General features: G+C 42.0%; 4 protein-coding genes and 1 pseudogene across 4 annotated transcripts in view; 3 read left to right on the forward strand and 2 right to left on the reverse strand.

Moving 5' to 3' along the window:
* Positions 1-14,597, forward strand: part of LOC126084014 (ribonuclease K6-like) — a 152,685-nt gene that overhangs the window by 27,568 nt on the left and 110,520 nt on the right. The gene's annotated exons all lie outside the window — the stretch shown is intronic.
* The window catches only part of LOC126084013 (ribonuclease K3-like), a 90,529-nt gene that overhangs the window by 27,554 nt on the left and 48,378 nt on the right, over positions 1-14,597 (forward strand). The gene's annotated exons all lie outside the window — the stretch shown is intronic.
* Positions 1-14,597, reverse strand: part of LOC126084011 (ribonuclease pancreatic-like) — a 55,358-nt pseudogene that overhangs the window by 19,056 nt on the left and 21,705 nt on the right.
* LOC126084010 (ribonuclease pancreatic-like) overlaps positions 1-14,597 on the reverse strand; it is a 159,058-nt gene that overhangs the window by 3,820 nt on the left and 140,641 nt on the right. The window lies entirely within an intron of this gene.
* On the forward strand, positions 11,570-12,867 carry LOC126084012 (ribonuclease K6-like). The gene is made up of 2 exons (XM_049898145.1): positions 11,570-11,745; positions 12,124-12,867. The coding sequence occupies exon 2, from the start codon at positions 12,129-12,131 to the stop codon at positions 12,591-12,593; it is 465 nt and encodes a 154-aa protein (XP_049754102.1). The 5' UTR covers positions 11,570-11,745; positions 12,124-12,128; the 3' UTR covers positions 12,594-12,867.

Raw genomic sequence — 14,597 nt, forward strand, 5'->3', positions numbered from 1 at the left:
ATCTCCCTCATTGTTTCTATCACCATGGGCATATTATCCAACTACTGATCCTTCTTCTTTGTTTGCAACTTTCGCATTCCAATCACCAGTAATTATCAATGCATCTTGATTGCATGTTCGGTCAATTTCAGACTGTAGCTGCTGATAAAAATCTTCTATTTCTTCATCTTTGGCCCTAGTGTTTGCTGTGTAAATTTGAATAATAGTCGTATTAACTGGTCTTCCTTGTGGGCCTATAGATATTATCCTATCACTGACAGCTTTGTACTTCAGGACAGACCTTGAAAAGTTCTTTTTGAGGATGAATACACCATACCTCTTCAAGCTGTCATTCCCAGCATAGTAGACTATATGATTGTCCTATTCAAAATGGCCAATATTAGTCCATTTCAGCTCACTAATGCCTAAGGTATTGATGTTTGTGCTTTCCATTTCATTTTTGACGATTTCCAATTTTCCTAGATTCATACTTCCTACATTCCAGGTTCTGATTATTAATGGATGTTTGCAGCTGTTTCTTCTCATTTTGAGTCATGCCGCATCAGCAAATGAAGATCCTGAAAGCTTACTCCATCCATCTCATTAAGGTCGGAGGCAGACTAAGACAGACTAGGAAGACAGACCTGGCAGCCTACTTCTGAAAAGCATTAGCCAGTGAAAACCTTATGAATAGCAGCAGAACTTTGTCTGATATAGTGCTGGAAGATGAGCCCCCCCAGGATGGAAGGCACTGAAAAGATGACTGGGGAAGCGCTGCCTCCTCAAAGTACAGTCAACCTTATCCATCTAGTTTTCTTAATTATAAACAGCTAACTAGCTTCCATGTGAAAGGCGATGGGGATATATCTCACTAATTTTGAGAGCTTCCAGGCCTTTCTGCTGCTCCCTAATGCCCAAGGCTAAACTTACTTTTACTCATGCCTATATGTCTTCTTGGTTCGCACAAGGCAGGGGTGCATTATCCAATAAAGAAGATAGGCATGGGCTTATTGTACTTATTTGCTAACCTGTAGCAAACAATTTCACATGGGTTTACCACATCAAAGATCATTGAAAATATGGTGAAATCCATGTGAAGTTGTTCACTACATATTAGTGAGTAAGCACAACTAAGCCTGTGCTTCCCTTTCTTACTGGGTAATCTGCCCCTGTCAGGAATTCTAAATTTGAAAAGGGAATTTGACTCTGTAGGAAGGTGCTGTGGGGTTGGGAGAGAGACAAATGTTAGCCATACCTAGAAGCAGAATCTTTGATGTGGTGGAAAATGTGAAGTTTTTATAAGCCCAGCTTACATGTATCAATATACCTAGAGGTAGGTTTTACAGCACATAAGAAAGTGACATCAGATGACAAAATGGTGGACAATCACACAATACTGGGAATCATGGCCTAGCCATGATTTTTTGAACCTTTGCACTGTAAAGTTTTACTTTTCAAAAGGAAGGAAAAGACCAATGGCCAATAAGGGTGAAGCGATAATAAGAAATTTATTTACTCTAAATAAATTGTTCAGAACCACTAACTCCTAGAGTTCTGTGACTGCTGTGCTCAATTTTGGGTGACAGATAAAAAAAAAGGAAAAGGTTCTAAGAGACTAGAGTATGGCCCTGTCTTAGTCATCTATTGCTGCTATAACAAAATTACCATAAGTGAATGGCTCGAAGAAACAAATTTATACTATCTAGTCTAGAAGTCCAAACTGAGGGTGCTATCTCTAGCAGAAGGCTTTCTCTCTCTGTGAGCTCTGGAGGAAGGTCTTGTCATCAATCTTCCCCTTCTCTGGGGGCTTCTTGGCTCAGGAAACACTGGCCCTGCTTTCTTGGTGGTAATGAAGTTTGCCCTCCTGCCTTCCCCCCACACCCAGCCTCTCTGCTTGCTTCTGTCTTTGATATCTCAGAAAAGATCTGTTTAAAACAGAACCTAATCTTGTAGATTGAGCCCTGCCTCATTAACATAACTGCTGACAATCTCCCCTTGTTAACATCATAGAGGCAGGATTTAGAACACATAGGAAAATCACCTCAGGTGACAAAAGGGTGGAGAGTCACAAAATACTGGGAATCATTGACTAGCCAATTTGACACATATTTTGGGGGAATACAATTCAATCCATGATATTCCACCCCTTGGCCTCACAAAATTCATGTTCTTGAATAATGTAAAAACTATTCACCTCATCATATCATAGCAGAAGTCTTAACTCCAAGTCCAAAATCCAAAACTTCCTCTTCATCTGTCAAATCTAGAATACAAGTTATCTGCTTTCAAAGTACAATGTTGGAACAGGCAGAAACTAGACATTTCCATTACAAATGGAAGAAACTGGAGGGAAAAAAGGGATAATAGGCACCAGCCAAGTCAGCAGAACCAGGAGACCAGCACCAGACAGTGCTGGAGCAGATCCAGGAGCAAGAGGGCTGAATGCCTTTGAGAAGGAGGCTTCCTGGCAGAGTGGCATACCTCTGGGCACTTATTGGTAGAGCTGGGATTGCCAGCCTATGGAGAAGGAAAGTGAGTGCCTTTCAGCCAAAGTTCACTGGCAGAGTGGGTGCCTCCAGGCACTTATTGGCAGAGCTACAGAGCTTTGGAACACTTGCCCCAGCAGGGCAGACAGGTGGAGAGGCCTGAGGGGCCTAGAGGCCAAGGAGGTAGGAAACAGAAGCTGAAGAGAGAAGGAACACAGAAAGCAGAGCTACCTTGGTCTCAAGGGTGGAGTTGCCACTCAGATGGACTTGGAGAATTTTGTCAGGAAGTAAGCTTAGCAGCCAGATCTTTAATTCTCTCCTAACAAGTCCAGATAGGCCCTCTTCAGGATCACCATTTCCTAAAGTGTTGCAACTCTTTTGTGCCCAGGAGTCAATCTTTGATGTCTGACACCCTTGCCCTGGGCTATTATCAGATTGAACAGACCTGTTCTACATGAGAAGGTATAGGAATGGGTTCACATGGGGAGACTGCTCTCTCCATTTCCCAGGCACTCACTTCAATCAGCTGGAGCTCTTTGCTCCCACTGTTATTCCTTTCTTCACTTCTGCAGACCTCTTGGGTTCTAAAAAGAGGAAACAGAAAAAGACTCTATTCTTCAGATTTATGTACTAATCCCCACAAGGATCAGTGACTTGAAAATCTGAATAGGGTAAGTTGGAAAAGTTGATGCTAAAGATGCTTGAGGGAAAGACTCAGGAATACTGGAAAGCAACCAGGGACTTGACAAGTTTTAGATGATAAACTTAAGAATGGAAAATAATCCAACTAGTAGGAAGCAAAGGACTGAATTCAACCCAGGATTAATCCTACTGGTACAGGCACTCCCTATAGCCTTCAATGGAGCAGCCTGAATTCTGTTGTCCTCATCCTGTTTGGGCCCTTAATAACCAGGGACAGGATTTTACAAAGGAGAAAGTGCCTATCCCTGTTTCTGTGCCTGACATAGATGCGACTCATTAGATTCTCACCGGTCTCTGAGGGAGTGATGATTAGGTCCATTCAAGGACCCTGATGCTCAAAGATTTGAGACTCAGGTTAGTTTCACTAGAGCTAGCTACACATCACATAGTAGCACAGAGGGGCTGGCCTAAGGGAAGACTTTTCGAAACAATTTTACAGCTCACACTTTTGCTAGAGCAGCTCCTGTGAGGGCAGTTTCAGTCTTGGCACTTGATTGGTCAGAGTAATATTTCAAAACTAGTCTTTCATGAAGGCATTCTCAACAGATAGCTCTGAGAAGCCAAGATCATTTATAACAATGATAATCAGGGAAATGGACCCTGAGAAGGGATGTGAGTAGTTAGAAGTGACACTGTGTTTCATTATTCATATGCTTTGGGGAAGTGATAGAAGGAAGTTGAGACTGGATAACCACAATTATGCAGAGTAGTGTAATTGCAGCCTGGGTTGTGATTGCAGGGAACTGAAATCTTCTGGCCCAGAAAACATATACCAAATATTTACTCATCTTCTATTTCCCTCGGAAACCCTGGTGGCATAGTGGTTAAGTGCTATGGCTGCTAACCAACAGATCAGCTGTTCGAATCCACCACGCGCTCCTTGAAAACTCTATAGGGCAGTTCTACTCTGTCCTATAGGCTCGGTATAAGTTGGAATCTACTTGAGGGCAGTGGGTTTAGTGGGCTATTTCCCTTAAAAGTTGACAAGCCTTTGCACTTCAAAAACACAAAGCTTAAAATGCCATTCTCTTTTGGACACACACTCTCCTGGGAGTTGATCTGGAGGGTTAAAAGGCGCTAGCTGGAGGGCAATTGGTCAGGTGCAAGAGAGGACAGGCAGGAAATGTTTGCAATTCTCAAAATAAATATCTGTTTTTTACAATGTTGTGCTTGGCTGACTCAGACTACAGCCTGCTTTCAGTTCTCAAAGACTTGACTTTCTAATGAGACTTTGCATGTTCTAGGCTGGGAACCAAATAGTGGAATTGGGCCCAAGGGTCTGTCTTGGCAGGGAAAGGGATTTTAAGGTGGAGCTGGGCTCTCAGGGCAGTGTCTAGATAATGCTTTCTTCTCTCTTCCTTGTACACCTGCAGGTGGCCCTGGTGACTGAGATGGCATCTTCTGTAAACATCGTGGACCCTATCTTGCTCCTACTATTCCTTCTGTGGGGGCAGCTCATGCATGGCCAGAACCTCTCCCGGAAGCAGTTCATGACACAGCACCACCTGAGACCAAGCCTGGAATTCAAGCATTACAGATGTGATGTCCTCATGAGGGAAATAGAGGGCCTGAAAGAAAAGAACTCTCACATCTTCCTCTACACACATAGCACAAAAGTGAGAATACTTGTTTTAAGACCTGGAGAGAAGAGTACGGAAATGTGTATTTTTGGACCCAGCAACCCTTCAAAATACTCAGTTGTAAAAGGAAGAATTTCAGTTATAACTACAGAGTGAAAAGGAGCTACAGCCACATTGAATTCCATTGTAGCATGAAAGGGTGTGTTGACAGCATAGAGGACATGCGGGTGCTAGAGTTTATTCATCCCTAGAAAGTCTACCCACCTCCCTAGGTTTTAGTAAGTGGATCTGGGCCCAAGTGGTGGGCCCTGCCTACACCAATAGCCCCTGCCACTCTCCACTTTGTGATTTACTTATCAACATTTTCAAAGTACTTAGAGTTATGCATCACACTGTTTCTTTACAGCATAAATTTCCCTGAAATACCCTTCTGTCCTCTTTGGCCTGATTTAGTCCTACATTTTTTTTCAAGATTCAACTCATGGCATCTCTTCTTGACTAGCCCAGGACATTTCCTAATGTTAACTCTACTTATGCCTACCCAAGTCACATAATCTTCTCTTCCTTGTAAAAACTTTACCATCCCAATATGTGTGACATTTGTATGTGATAAGTGAGAGTATGTGTTGTGTTATTGGTATAGGTGCTATGGGTGTGCTATAGATTATGCTTGGATGTGAGTTGTGCTCTGTGTAGCTTTAAGGTGTGTTATATGCGTGTTTCTACTGTGTGTGATATATTTTATGTTTATGACGAGTATGTGAATGTTTATGTGCTAAGCTGGGCACAAGTTGTGACCAGGTAGTGTGCTAGGCATAGATTGTGGGGACATGCTGAGTTCCATTTAGATTGAGGTTGGGATTGGGCAGAGCTGATTGAGTGTGCAATATGTAGCTTAGTTCCTGGTTCATAGTAGGTGCTTAGTCAAAATTGGTTTTCTTCTTTTCCCATCCTTTGACTTGATACTTTAATTTTGGCTTTTGAAAAAAGAAACATGACAAGTGTCCACCCCTCATCTGTTCTCTCTGGTTTAAGAGCGTAGGAATTTCTAATATAAAAAACAGTAGGCTGTTATTCTGTGAGGAAGCTATAAACTTCCAGAGTCAAAAAGAGCCCCTTTTCCAGCAGCCACAGAAGGGCAGAGCTCCCTACTGAACTGTTTCATTAAAACCTCTCTAAGGAGCCACATGCATTTTAGATGATTTAAGGCATTATGTTTTCTGGGGGTGAAAACATAAAGTAGAAGTCAAGAGCACAAATGAATTCATCTGGTAATATCCATTTTCACTTGGGAGGGCAATATTGTAGGGTGGGAGTACTTTACAATTCAACACTCCTCAAGAATGGGGCTTCAAGTTGTTAATATTGTTGGAGGGAAGAGGAACTAAATAGAAGGAAAGGCTCTGAAGGCAATTAAATAGAGATAGCGAAAATTTTGTTTGCTAAGTGGTTGTATTCGTTTCCTTGGGTTACCATAACATAGTACCACAAACTGGGTGGTTGAAAACAGTAGAAATTTATTCTCTCTTAGTTCTGGAGGCTAGCAGTCTGAAAACAAGGTGCCTGCAAGGATATGATCTCTCTGTAGGCTCTAGAGGAAGAATCCTTTCTTGCCTCTTTAGCTTCTAGTGGTCCCGGGCGTTTCATGGCTTCTGTCTTCTGCCTTCACATGGCTGTCTTCTCTGTCTGTCTGTCTCTGTGTGTCAGTCCTCCTCTCTTCTTTTTATAAGGACACCCGGCATTTTGGATTCAGGCAGTCTCTACTGTGACTTCATGTTAGCTAATTGCCTCTGCAAAGACTATTTCCAAATAAGGCTACATTCACAGGTACCAGAGCTTAGGACTTGAATGTATCTTTTTAGGGACAAAAATTAACCCATAACGATGGGCGGAGAGAAGGATCAAGAGAGTGGAGAATTCAGAGAAACACTCGATTCTTATAATTTTGCCTAGGGCAGGGCAGGTAGGGGGCGGGAAAATGTTAAACATTAAAATCCCTTGTGTTCTTCAGCCTCCTGCAATGTTGAATGACTCTAGCCTTGAAATAATTACAAACAGGACCAAAATATTAATACTTGCATTTAGGTGGTGGCACATCTTTATAAAACTCTGGCCAGTGAATCTAGGTTGGGCCATCATATTCCAAGGATGGTTCCTCAGCTTTGAGATTTCTTAGAGCACCTGGGGATAAGCAGAAGTCATCTATAACCAAAGAAACTCACAAGAGATTGATGATAATCCAGTAATTTTCCATCAATTATCAATTTACATGTAGGGAATACTGACTGTTTCTCTCACTTAGCAAATATTGCTTCAAAATGTAGGTTTCCAAAAATAGCTCATTTTGAAAACTTTTTAAAAGTTGTTTTTTATTAAAGGGTTAGCAGATGGCTCAAAACAGTATAGGAGGATGTACATATTTCAAGGACAATCCATGTAATAGCTTTGTGTTACCTCGACCTTCCCAGCATCCACTTCCTCTTAGTCAGATACCTATTTGTTTCACTTGAGGAACCATCTTTCTTTCCCCTTTTGTGTGCAGTATTGGGGGGGCTGCCACCAAGGTTCTCAGTCTGGTCTACTGAGCCAAGTGGTGGCCAAGAGATCCAGGAGGGGCTAACTAGACTCACTCCTGGGAGTCTGAATCTGAAGCAGTGATGCAAGGATAGACAAAAAAATAAGCAAACAAACCCAAAAATAACAGTTCAAGCAGATTCATGCCCATGAGGCCCTGCTCTTCAGCTCAAGTGCCCAAGCTTCTTGACTTTCACTTATTTCGAGAAACTGATTATTCATCTCTATTTTTTCATAGTGTAATCTCTCCCACTTCCAGAACCACTTAAAATTTTTCTCCTTAAATTAACTCAAACTAGCGTGGGTTGCTTGCGACCAACATTCCCTAATATAATTGCAATGTTTGTGATTCTCAGGATGAGCAGTATGATCGTGCCAAAAAATGACACCATCCAATTTTTTGAGATCTGCTATCCACACTAGGTGCCTATCCTAAATGAAACATGAAAGTTCTTTAACCAGTTGCTGTCAAGTTGTCCCCAAATCATGGCAACCCCATGCATAATGGAATGAACCCTGCCTGGTCCTGTGCCATCCCCATAATCAGTTGCTCATCAGACAGTTGTGAGTCATAGGGTTTTCACTGAATAATTTTCAGAAGTAGATCACCAAGCCTTTCTTCCTACTCCATCTCCTGGAAGCTCCACTAAGCCTATTCAGCATGACAATGGAATATTAGCCATAAAACACACATGAAACCCTGATACATGTTACAACATGGATCAACCTTTAAAACATTATGCTGAGTGAAATAATTCAGTCAGAAAGGGACAAATATTGTATGATCCCACTTCTATGAAATACCTAGAATAGACAAGTGTATAGAGACTCAGAGCTCTGGTGGCACAGTAGTTAAGAGCTATGGCTGCTAACCAGAAGGTGGGCAGTTTGAATCTACCCGCAGCTCCTTGAAAACCCTATGGGACAGTCCTACTCTGTCCTCTAGGGTCACTATCAGTCGGAATTGATTCGACTGCAATGGATTTTTTTTTTTTTGGTAAAGAAACTTAAGTTTATTAATGGTTTCCAGGGGTGAGGAGGAGGAAGGGGAAAGGAGGACTTATTGCTTAGGAGATACTGAGCTTCTGTTAAGGGTGATAAAAAAAAATTGGAAACAGGTAATGGTGATGGTTGAAGAACATGGTAAGCATCATTAATGTCACTGAATTGTACATGTAAAGAATGTTGAAACGACAAATGTTTTGTTACGTATATATTTACCGCAATTTAAAAAAAAAAAGGATGCATACCTCTACAGAGTCTGTTAATCCCCAGTGGTCTGCTAGACAACCCTCAGCACTCCAGATGAAAGGACAACTGGTAATTACTTTTCCCCATTTACAAGTCTTGGATAATTTTTCCCCTCAGAAGATGGAAAATTATGATTTCTACAAGGAACTACATGTAGCTTCTCAAGATTATTGTGGAAAGAAAGGAGGGAGTGGTAAGAATTAGCATGACCTAGCAATTGGACAAAAAATGATTATCACAGGGCACATCTAGGTCAATTGGAATACCAAAGTTTATGAAGAAAATGTTCTACATCCCACTTTGGTGATTGGCATCTGGAGTCTTAAAAGCTTGTGAAAGGCCGTCTAAGATGCATCAATTTGTCCCAACCCACTTGGAGCAAAGGAGAATGAAGAACACCAAAGACACAAGGAAAATCTTAGCCCAAGAGACAAAAGGGCCACATAAACCAGAGACTCCATTGGCCTGACACGAGAAGAACAATCTGGTGCCCAGCTACCACCAATGACTGCCCTGACAGGGAACACAACAGAGAGTCCCTGAAGGAACAGAAGAAAACCGTGGAGGAGAACTCAAATTTACATAAAAAGACTAGACTTAATGGTCTGGCTGAGACTGTAAGAACCCTAGAAGATGGATGCTCTGTCAACACAGAACTAAAATCATTCCCAAAGCCCGTTCTTCACAAAGATCAGACAGGACTATAAAACATAAAATAATACTCATAAAAAGTGTGCTTCTTAGTTCAAGCTTATACAGAAGACCAAAGGGGCAGCTCCGGTCCAGAGGCAGGATGAGAAGGCAGGAAGGGACAGCAACTGGTTGGATGGACACATGAAGCCCAGATTGGAAAGGAGGAGAAATCCGGAGATTGCAGCTAGTGTCACAGAAGAGCATGCGTATATATTTTTCTAGGAGAAATTAACTTCAGCTGTAACTTTCACCTAAAGCGCGCGCACACTCACACACACATACACAAAGATATCACATTCCTAAATTGACCAGTGGGGCCCTTTGGAGTATCAGTGCTTCAGCTCTGCAGAAACTAAACCTCACAAAGAAACTTGTAGTTCATCACATAGTGCCAGCCTCTGAGTCACTGTTCTGGCCACTCACTGGCCAGCTGCTAGACACAGAAGAAGCTCAGCAGGCCAGAAAAGGGTATATTCTGATATGCAGTCAGCAAACATATAAAAGGTCTAGGAAAAGGTATAGATCAAAAAGTAGGACTTAGGCCTAAATCCTTAACAGGATTTGGAAGGGAAGCAGTGTGTCTGAACAGATGTCCTATAAGACACACATCCCAGATGCCCTTAACTTGCTTCAGTACTGTAGTGCTAGAACAAGGACCAAGTCAACCAACAGAGTCCATTCCCTACTCAGGAGATTCTGAGTTGGGGAAAATTTCAGAGAGAGATGAGAGATAGGCTCCCTTGTTCATGCCCTCCTCCAAATGCCCTACTCCTAACTCAGGGAAACAAAGCAGGAATCCACCTACCTGAACCAGGACAAAGTGGAGACTTTATCCCAGGTATCAGGTAGAAGCCCACCCTTGGAAACTAGGGCATCTAGTGATAGCCAGTGTCAGCCAAGAACAATGGTTCTCAACCACAGAATCACCTGTGGAGCTTATTAAACAGAGACATGCAAATACCTCACTCCCCAAGATTCTGATTCAGTAGGTCTGGGAGGCATACTGACATTTTCTAAGTTCCGTAGGCAATTTCTGGTGTGAGACCAGGGTTGAGGATCCTTGCCCAGGGGCATGGCAAACTTGATGATGTTTTTCTGTTGTAGCGGACTTGAGGTACTATCAAGTTGTGGAACTGCAGAGAGGAGGGACTGACCTACTACACCTGACTGTAGCATAGGGTATATGAGTGCCAGGCTAACAGCCATCAACTTTTATCCTGTAGATAATTGGAGCCATTAAAAGCATTTTGGCAAAATGCCCTAATTTCCAAGGCTAGGCTTCTACCTGATACCTGGGATAAAGTCTCCACTTTGTCCTATGTTCAAATCTATGCTCTGGGAAGACTAGTCTTGAAGTAATATGTAAAATGGATTGGAAGCAAAAAGGCTAGAGTCAGGGAGTCCACATAGGAGACTTTTATGTGAGCTCTCATGAGGTACCTCCAGCAAAAAAAAAAAAAGTTTGCCAGTGAGTGGATTCCAACTCCTAGCTACTCTATAAAAAAAAAAGGACAGAGTAAAATTGCCCCATAGAGTTTCCAAGGAGCAGCTGGTGGATTAGAACTGCTGACCTTTTGGTTAGCAGCCAAAGACTTAAGCACTGAGGTACCAGGGACCCCTCATGAGGTGATGAGGTTCTAAATACAAGGATTAGCAGTATTAATGGAAAGTTAGGAACAGGTTCAAGAGCCACATCCCTTAAATTTGCTCTTCTTCATGTTTCTGGGTCTCTTCACATATAGTCCCTTCGTTTTAGAGTGCACTCATCACCCTCTTCACTGGCTAGCTTCTTTCTGATTTCCTCAAAACTTAGTGCAGGTGTTGTGTGCCCTCTGATAAGCCTTCCCCTCCACCTCGTCACCTGGGATTTCCTCTATCACGACTGTACCTTCTATCTATATTTATTCGTGTACATTGTAATTGTCTACTTACCTGTCTCATCAAATCTTGAATGCCTAAATCTGAGTAGGCCAGTACCAGACCCAATAAATGTATGCATAAATTAATAACTCACTCAAGTCTATTGTTGAACTCACAACATTGACAAGGAGGTGGCAGTTATTACATAAGAGTAGCATGGTATATTTTCTCCTAAGGAAGTGAAATCATAGAGCTTTAAAGAACAAAAGCCTGATGTTATGAAGGAAGCACTCAACCGATATCAGGAAGTCATTTGTTCCTTAAAATTGTGAGTTTTGGGTCATGTGGTTTCTTAAAATGGGCTTATTTTTCTGATGTTACAGTAATGTTGATACCACTTAAGAAAGCAGTTTTGAAAGTCGGAAAGTCTTTTCTATGCTCTGCACAAGAAGTTCCTCTGCCACGCCCTGGGTTTCTCTTTCCAGAGGCTTAAAACCCTTCTTCCTCTGCCCTACATGGGTAGCTCTGACAGGTCGTAGAGAAGAAAGACACACAAAGGCCTCGGAGCCTGAGACTAAGGACTGCTTCCATCCTCAGTAGGACCCCAACACAGAGACCTGGTGAGTGGAGAAGGCTCTAGGCTGGGGAGAGAAAGGCAAGGTGGGCGATCAAGGTCAGATAGATCAAAGGTGAACACCTCAGAAGGTGAAGAGGGAAGGGACCAGGGTTTTGGCACAGAGGCCACTGAATATGTGAATACAGGACAAAGAGAAAAAGGGAGTCTGCCAATGAGAGGAAAGGTCTGTTTATCTCCTATTCCTCCTCACTGGGCTTCAGGTTCTTCATAGTATTGTGAGACTCAAGTGAGAAAGAAGATGGCTTAAAAAAAAAACAGCTATAAAATCTTAAAGACAAATACTAACATCCAAGTGGTTACAATTAATCATTCTCCTCTTATTACTTCTACTATTAATATTATCTTCCTTTTCTCTACCCAGGAAAGATGGTGCTAGATCTTCTGGGACGCTTTCCTCACCTCCTATTGCTGCTGGGATTATGGGGGCCGATGCATCCGCTTTTTGCTGTGCCTCCGAATTTAACCAAGGCTCAATGGTTTCAAATCCAGCATTTACTGCCAAGTCCTCTCCTATGCAATCAAGCAATGCGGGGTGTAAACAATTATATCCAGCACTGTAAGCCTGTAAATACCTTTCTGCATGACTCCTTCCAGAACGTGACTGCTGTCTGTAACTTGACAAACATCACCTGCAAGAATGGACTGAACAACTGTCACCAGAGCCAAAACCCTGTTAACATTACTCATTGCAGACTCACTGCAGGAAAGTATCCTAAATGCACCTACAAGAATGCTGCCCTATACAAGTCATTCATTGTTGCCTGTGATCCCCCTCAGACGGGAGACCCTCCCTATCCGTTAGTTCCTGTGCACTTAGATAAGATCATTTAAGTTTTCTATCAGTTTTCCTCTCACTTGGCACAGGTACTCTTAGGATCTCTTCTGCTTTTTCTTTTCTTCTCTCTCTTTCCCTGGTTCCTACAGAAGAAGAAGAAATGTATTGGAAGAATTAGAGTGCTCAGGATACCAGACCAAAATTGGGACCAAGAGAAATAATTTCTCTCTCTTTTGGATCTCTGTATGTTTTGAAGGAAGGCAATAGAAAGAGGGCAAGCTTTGTTGCACTGTATTCACAGCAATAAAACCTCTTTCTGCTGCATTCTAAGGAGCGAGAGTGTGTTTGAAATCTTTTCATGCTGCTACTTTCTTATCTAGGCTTGCATTTGCCAATACTCAAAGAGAAACTATTTTGGCCTTAGGTCCTTAGACAAATTTTGAATTTCATTAATTCCCCGGGGTCTCTGCCACTTCCTCACCCCTGACTCTTCTGGGACTTTGGAGCAAGACAGTCCTCTGCTCCTTCAACTCTGCTCACAGATTTACACATTTCCCTTGAAACCACTGTCTTTGTATGGAGGTGGCACTGATCCCTTATAGGGATCTGATGAAAATTTTCACACAGATTCTGCCACTGGCAACCAAGGGGTCCCAGATCTTTTCTGTTTGTTTCTATATTTAATCAGGTATTATTTTAAATAGAAGGCAGAAGTAGCACCAAGGGAACCCTGGTGGTGCAACGATTCAACACTCGGGAATAACCGAAAGGTTAGTGGTTCAAACTCACCCAGAGGATCTCAATACTATTCAGCTTTAAACTGTGTTGCGTTTACATTTTATAGTGTCAAAGTCTTGAAGTAAAGTCTGTGGGGGAGTGAAGGGAAGGGTCTGTGATAGCATTTGGTATGAACCAGGGTAGGAAAGTAGCAGAAGCCTCAGAGAAGGAGATCTTCAGATAACATGCATTGGCCTCCAGAATAGATTTATGTAGCATTTAAGTAGTACCTGGAAATTTCCAGAAGCTCTTGGAGAAGGCAACCTAATAAATGATTGTACTTCTGTTAGTCAAATAACTCAGTTGCCCAAACGACTACTTTGGACACTCAAGGGGCCTCGTGGGTTGAAGAATCTGCTGGATCTGGGCTACAGAAATTTTTGAACAGTCAGAAATAGTAAGAAATATGAAATATTACTTAAAATTAGCTAGATAAATTCTGAGGTGTGCATTCTATCTCATTTTTTTCCTATGACCTTAAAATTGTAAGTATTTTGTCAATACATAAGGTTAAAGACAAAAAATACAAATATTAGTGCCATCTTTAGGCAAGGATTGCAGCAACAATATCTAATCCTTCTCTCACCTTCCCACACCAATGCCCTCCAAACAATTTGAGCCATTTTTTTGTCTCTGATCAGGGAGGAAGCAAGGATGGGCATAACTTTTGGACCATCCTTTATGCCCAAATCCTTAGAAGTGGACTAGTCTGAGGTGGGAACTCCCCCGGTTTTCTTTTCCTGTTCTGCATGCAATTATCTATTGTGGAAGAAGCCAAGATGATCCACTAAGTCCAAAGTTCCTTAGATATATCCCTGTGGTGTTGGATATCCCTAAAAAAAAAAAAAATTTTTTTTTTTTTTTTAAATCATCTGTCATCATTATAGATGATTCAAAAGTAGTCAAAGCTTAGAAATGGATTCAGAAAATGATCCAGGGGTTCTCAACTTTAGCTTCGTACTAGATTTACAGGGGAATGGCAAAGTGAGATTTTACTGGAGCCCTAGGATCCTGGACAGCGACGATTGTTTGAGCCTCCCCGATCCCCCACAACCCTTTTGTTGCAGAGAATGGTTTACAATAAACAACTGACCTAGAAAGCTTTAAGATCTCTTTTGTATAATAAAACTTTAGATAGGCTTTTCCTTTGTTATCTCCCCAACCTTCCTCTCTCCTTCAACCTTCACATTCCAGGGCTTGATCCCTATCCCCACCCACTCCTTGCCCTGAGTCTCCCATGATTCACACAGCCTTATCATAAGAAAAGAAAGCATTCCAAACAA

This window comes from Elephas maximus, chromosome 10, assembly GCF_024166365.1.
Source record: "Elephas maximus indicus isolate mEleMax1 chromosome 10, mEleMax1 primary haplotype, whole genome shotgun sequence".
In the NCBI taxonomy this organism is placed as follows: domain Eukaryota; kingdom Metazoa; phylum Chordata; class Mammalia; order Proboscidea; family Elephantidae; genus Elephas; species Elephas maximus.